Source organism: Cheilinus undulatus, linkage group 16 (genome assembly GCF_018320785.1).
Source record: "Cheilinus undulatus linkage group 16, ASM1832078v1, whole genome shotgun sequence".
In the NCBI taxonomy this organism is placed as follows: Eukaryota; Metazoa; Chordata; class Actinopteri; order Labriformes; family Labridae; genus Cheilinus; species Cheilinus undulatus.
In genome coordinates, this window is record NC_054880.1 from 22,115,438 (window position 1) to 22,122,031 (window position 6,594).

At 37.6% G+C, this 6,594-nt stretch overlaps 1 protein-coding gene across 3 annotated transcripts; it reads right to left on the bottom strand.

The window, feature by feature from the left end:
* Nucleotides 1-203: 203 nt before the first annotated feature.
* On the bottom strand, nt 204-5,816 carry zgc:136493 (uncharacterized protein LOC692276 homolog). 3 transcript variants are annotated; one of them, XM_041808132.1, is made up of 7 exons: nt 5,629-5,816; nt 5,312-5,434; nt 2,117-2,495; nt 1,376-1,547; nt 1,022-1,200; nt 848-944; nt 204-670 (listed from the first exon to the last, which is right to left on the bottom strand). In XM_041808132.1, exons 2-7 carry the CDS (start codon nt 5,426-5,428, stop codon nt 514-516), a joined length of 1,101 nt encoding a protein of 366 aa, XP_041664066.1. In that variant the 5' UTR covers nt 5,429-5,434; nt 5,629-5,816; the 3' UTR covers nt 204-513. The 3 variants fall into 3 exon arrangements, with proteins under 3 accessions (XP_041664066.1, XP_041664068.1, XP_041664067.1); XM_041808134.1 differs by lacking the exons at nt 5,312-5,434; nt 5,629-5,816 and adding an exon at nt 3,199-3,281; XM_041808133.1 differs by lacking the exons at nt 5,312-5,434; nt 5,629-5,816 and adding an exon at nt 2,968-3,192.
* Nucleotides 5,817-6,594: the final 778 nt, after the last annotated feature.

A 6,594-nucleotide genomic window follows, 5' to 3' on the forward strand; every position in this document is an offset into this window, starting at 1 on the left:
TATGTCGTCTTGTATGAGGGCAGATCAGTTCATTATTAAAAAAATAATACATTAATAGAAGGAATTTTAACTTTGGTTCTCTTCTCTAACTTGTATGACCCTAATGATTCGCCAGATTTGTTAATGACAACGAGGACTTTAGAAAAAACAGTTCACACAAGTCAAACAAGATGTTAGTGTCTTAACAAAACTGGGCCCAAATGTAGAGGTGTAAAACCAGAGGTAACTTTATTTTCTAATAACATAACAAAACATTACACTTTAAAGTAGATTCTAATGTAACAGCTAATAAATAAAAACAAAGATGTGTTCTTCACATTAAAAATTTATGTCAGCTTGTTTTATATCCAAATTTGTTCACAGGCCAGTGATTTCATAATACAACGATCAGCTGAATAATCACAGAGATTATGGCAGATCCTAAGACTACACTGCAAAAACAAACAAACAGAGATGATAACTTGTTTTAAAAACTAACAGGTTAAAACTTACAACTACAGGGGGATTTCACTGTTATTTTGGTTTGATTTCATTGGGGATAGACTGGCCGTTCACTACAGCCACTGCGTTTTCCACCATCCTCTGAACCATCTTTTTTGTTGTTTTGTACGTGTTGGTGCCAACATGGGGAGTGATCAGCACATTAGGAAGATGGAGGAGAGGATGATCCCTGTACAAGAAGAAGAAGGGGAGCTGTTAGGAAGAAGTGAGATGTTTGTATGTTTCAAATTTGCCTTTTTAATACTTTACATAAAGCAGTGAAATTATCTTCAAATCTTCAGCTTCTTAGTTACACGGTCTCACTTTAACAAAATATATTATTCTGGTTGAAGAGTGTGCAAGAGACCTGGGTAAAGGTTCAGGGTGGGTCACGTCTAATGCTGCCGCTTTAATTGTTCCAGACTGTAGAGCTCCAACTAAAGCATCCTGGTCCACCACCAGACCTGAGGTATGAAGACAAATAAGATTGCAGATTCAGAATAACTACCTCACTTCTGTAGTTGTGTGAATGTTTTCTAACCTCTGCTGATGTTCACTAGTGTTGCTGTAGGTTTCATGAGGGACAGTTCTCTATGGCTGATCAGGTTTGTGGTTTCTGGGGTCAGGTTGACTGCCAGCATTACAAAGTCTGACTTTCGCAGCAGGTCGTCTATGTTCACACAGTAAGTTGCCTCGACTGCCTGCTCGTCTTCAATGCTCCTGAAAAGCACAGAGAAAACATAAAGCTGTAAATGTATATCTACGTTATCACTCCAAACTGCCCCCCAAATGTCTCCTCCTTCATGCAGCTGCCCTGAGTGAACCAGATGTTGTTTAACCAAGAGCTTCTCAAGCTCAAAATTATATTCAACCTCTAATGTGGTCAAACATTTACCTCCTGTTCCTGTTGTGATACAGGATCTTCATGTCAAACCCCCTGGCTCTCCGAGCAATTTTATAGCCGATGTCTCCCATTCCAATAATCCCCACAGTTGACCCTGTGACTTCAATTCCCATCAGGTCTTGTGGTATGTGAGTGGTCTGTGGATCTGTGGCTATTTGATGACCTAAAAACACAAAACCTTGTTCAGACAAAGATGGATTCAGTAGCATGGAGGGTAGTTAGTTAGCTGTTCAACTTGTTCTCTGTTGTATAAATCCCAGAAGTTTGGAATGACAAAACCCAAAAAACAACCCTTAAAATCTAAACATTAAGTTGACCACTTTGGTTATTTAATACCAGTTGGCTTGCAGAGTTACATCATCTATACCAGTGTTTGTCTTTGTGAAAAAAATCATCAAAGGCACTCTTATAAGTAATGGTAAAACTTGCTCATATTAGAAAAACTGTGGTGATTGGTTGACTTTACTCAGGCAAGACAGAAATTTGCTTGAAATAAAGGGGAACCAGACATATCTGCAAGATAAATACATATTAGAGATTCCAAGTTACACAGTAATGTGCACTTGATACTCAAATATTTTTAAATATGAAATGACAGTACTAATTACTATCATAGTGAACATAATATAGGCTGACACTGAGTGGTGAACCTACTGAAAGACTTTAAACAGGTTCTTCAACTCTTTTAGGAAAATTTAGCCACAGAAACAGAGCTGACTTAAGTTGACTCACCCTGAACAATTTTTCGTGCTGATCCCAGAAGCAGAGCCATTGCAATATCTGCAGTTGCATCGCTCACCACACCAGGTGTGTTGGTCACCTTCACTCCCAGGCTGTTTATATATGGCACATCCAGGTGGTCGATGCCCACTCCTCCATTGGCGACCACCTTCAGAGAGGGGAGCAAGCTGAGAAGAGAAGGCTCAGCTGTGGGGAGGGTGAACCACAAGAACATGGCCTGGATTTTAGGCCCATACAGCTGAGAGTTCTGGAGGAAGTCTTTGTGGCAGATGATGTTGAAGTGTTGTTTCATTTTGTCAGTCATTTCTTCCAGGTAACCATTTTCGCCCACCTCTGAGAACAGAGCCCATGGTTTGTTGTCCTCCATTGCCTGCAGATATAAATCAAGTTGACAAGGATGAACTCACCTAATATTGCTGCAATGAACATAAACGGTAATCATAAAAAATCTATAATCTAAATTTGTGGTAGTGTAATGCCGTTCTACACGGTGGTTGTCACACTCATATACACTGAAATATATGTAATATAATACATATTTGAGAAATAAGTTGGGACAATCAATATCACATTCATGTTTTTAGAATAAATCTAAGCCCGCAGGGCTAACCGACCCCTCTGTTTACATTATATCCTAAGCTAAGCTAGCATAAGTGGTTTGATTTCGCTTTATCTTTACAAAAGAGGAGCAGCAATTTAAAACACTCTTACAAACAGTAACGTCTGTTGCCAAAAAATGTCAGCTATTCATTTGAGGGTACAACTGCATAATTGCACCTGAATACGTTTTAGAGGCGCTAAATTATAATGTAAATTGACAGCTTTACTATTCATATTCTTACCGTCTACATTAGGTATTTCACTATATCAACATTTTATGCAACACGTGCTTGATATAGAAAAGGGGATCTACTCCATTTTGCAAAAACGGTGTCTGACATTTCAAAGATGACTTCGCCTGAATTGAATTGATATAACTGAAGTTTAAACAATAAATACCACTGGTATATTTCAAGTTAACACAATAATAGCTCGATAATGCAGCAAGAACTCTGCAGAGACTGGAAACCAACCGGGATCTACTTAAAAGTTTCTCTCCTTTCGAACCAGGAAGGACAACACAGCGGGTTGTCTGAGATTTCAAAATAAGAGCCTGTCTTTTCTTACAATAACATTGGCACTACCACGGCAACTTTAACTTCATTTTAGCAAAAAACAAACAAAAAACTGGCTATCAAATCCCGGGCTGCCCACAGGATTGGCGTGGCCCCTGATAAACTCAGAGAAGGGGCCTTCCCCAGTTGTGATACTGATGATAACAATGCATGTGTGTTGGATGTTTAGAATTGGTGCTAGCATCCAGGCTTAGAGCAGCCTCATTCTGGACATGAAAATGTGTCAAACTATTCTGGGTTCTGATGTTGAAATTATTTATCATTGTGATACTACCCTTTACCCCTTTTCAACAATGTTAATGCTAATTTTTGCAACTTTTTTTTTTGCCATTTCTAACCCATTTAGCCTGTCTTTTGCCCTTTTTGTGACTTTTAAACCAATTTTTGATGCTATTTGCCCATTTTTGCCGTTTAATCAATTTCCCCCTGTATTTTACCATTTATTTTCGCTCTTTTAATAATAATAATAATAATAATATCTTGAATTTATATAGCACCTTTCAAGAAACCCAAGGACACTTTACAGGAACACATATACATGGACAAACTATGTGAGGGGTAGGATGAGTGTAAGGGGTGGTTTAGTAAAGACTGTAGGCTGTGGTGAACAGCGTATACCCATTTTTGCCACTTTTTGCCCATTTTAGTTGCTATTTAGTCATTTTTGCCATTCTTTGACATTTTTTGACAGTTTTTCCCCCCATTTTTGCTGCTTTTTGGCCAGTTTCACCACTTTTCCCACCATTTTTGTTGCCATACTTACCTGTTTTTCTTCTTTCATCTATTTTACTATCATGTAATTTTTTTCTGTGAAAGTTGTCACAGCTTTCTCTGATTTCTTTTTCGGGCATCCTGACGTTTAAGTGCACATGGCCTATAGCTTCAAGATCTTGCATTACTTTTCAAATGTTTTCATTCAGTGAGCTCATCCACATTGTTAACTTTCCTCGTAAAAGTTTTTTTTTATTAAGAAAAGGGGTTTATACTTTGAAAATGGTGTATTTCTACCACAGCATAAATCCATAAAATTCGTGTTTTCTTTCTTCAATCACAGACGTCATTATTCAGGTTGAAAATAAGAAATAGTTATCACAGCTTAACTTAACAGTGAACTGTTATTTTGCTGACTTCCATGAGCCCTCAGTTTGACTATGCCCCAGAAAGCTCTCCCTTTTATACCCTCTTTTGGGTCAGTCTTGATCAAATCATTTTTTCTTAATACAAGCTTTTATTAATAGTTTGCTTTGTTTCAGTTTTTCACATCTGTTGTACTTAGCCTGTTTATGTGAAAAAAAAGTCAAGCCAACTAAAATCCAGAAATCCAGAAGAAGGGACAGATTTGGATGAACCTTTTGCCCCTCTGTATGCTGGGAGGCCTTTACTACATATTTACAGATATGTAGGTCAGGCAGGTAAGCAAGACCATCCTGTTTAATAGCTAACCTACAGTGTTTGAAATTTATGCTCAACCCAAACAGAAGGCTGGGAAAATGTGAACTTTGGACTCTAAACCATGTCCTAATCCAAGGTTTTCTCTATTCTCTATGTATTATCAATTGTCTGAAAAATTGACTGTATATTTATGTATGTTTTAATGTAATGTGCTTATCTCTCCTCATATTTGACATTTTTCATTTGATCCTTACAGATTGTAAAATGCTATTAGTTGTCATTGCATGGGTCAAAATCCTTAAACACTGAAACTCACACTTCTCTCAGCTGGGTTCTCAGAAGTCCAGGAGGAATCGTTTCCGCATAGGAAAATTTCTGTGATCAGTGCACCGTCGCTGATTTATTTGCACTACATAGATCATATTAATTGTATCTAGAATAAATCAGTTCATCAATAAAATATTAAACATTTAATATTACTTTTGTCCTTAACACTTTCCCTTTAACTTTGTAATGTTCAACTTGAAATTCATCTGCAGCCCAGCGGTACTATCCCCTCCTTTGTCAGCAGCTTTTTAAGTTTTTGCAATTAATTTCCTTTAACAAGTTACACAAATACCTTTTTGTGTTGCATTTGAAATGCAGATCTGTGAAGGTTAGCTGCTCTCAGAAGTCTGTTTGCTTTTGTTGGATCCCATGGTCTCTTCAGATTTTGGACATAGCAGAGACCTCTCATTCTGCCCTGCAAATAAGACTACGTTAACCATTTTAAAAGTCTTTCTAATGTTACTCAAAAAAACACAATTAAAATCAGAATGAAAGTAAGTCAAATAGCCATAAACAAATGATTGGAATGAAACTTGCTTGTCAGCTAAGGAGTATAGATTCAAGTGTGCTCAGAGAGCGAGAGAGAGAGAGCATTAAATCTTTACTTACAGCTGGTTAAGTTCTTCCTGGTAGCTGAAAGTTGAGGAGTGTCCTGACTGTCAACTATTGGTAGAATCTTAAGAGGAAGTCATTTAGCCGCTCTTAGTGCTATCTGACCTCCTGTTTTACTTTAGATTAAGTTTAAGCACTAACTGTTGTCTGCTCTGCAGCAAGTAGCTAAAACAGGAGGAAGACAAGTCCATTCACCCACAGTGACTGGGCTGGCAGAACTTCAGGCTGGTGATTGCGCAAGACTGAACTAAGCGACCAATAGTCACACAGGCTCCTTCTACTCATAAAGAGTCAGTAGGCTAGGAGAGGTCTAAGCCTAGAGGCCTAGCCCTAAATATGTAAGTTCATGTTATCTTATATTTTTCCCTGCTATTTTACTCCATTTATTTGTTTGTAAGTGTTATCATGTTCTCTGTCCTGATTCTGATTGGATTTGAGAAAACTAATTATCCCCACAGGGGAAGTCAAGCAATTGTAACAGCAAATAATTATTGGAATTGCAGGAGCATGTAATTGGATTTGAATGCATCTCACTGGAAGCTAAGCAACAAAATATATATCCAACTAAAAAATCTTTTCCTAAGTACTAATGCAAATTGTATTAACTGGAAAAATAGGATTGTAAACAAAGGGCTAAAATACATATGAGGGAAAATGTGTTCAGATTTAAATATTCAGTTGTATTAGAAGATTTGTATCAAAGACCCAACTACTGCCTCTTTGTGCATTGTACACTTGCAAGATGTGTCTTCTGGATTCTTTGAGACTCTACAGGAAGCATGATTTTGTCATTTTGCCATTTTGGAACAAGTGCCCTCCCAGTGGAAAATTTTTGAAGAGAGATTATCTAACATCCCCATAAAGGCAAACAAAAAGGCAGACAAAAATGTACAAAGTTAAAAATACCCTTGACAACCCATGGATGAAGCAGACTCCCAGAATGTGGAAAACTATCATGAGAAA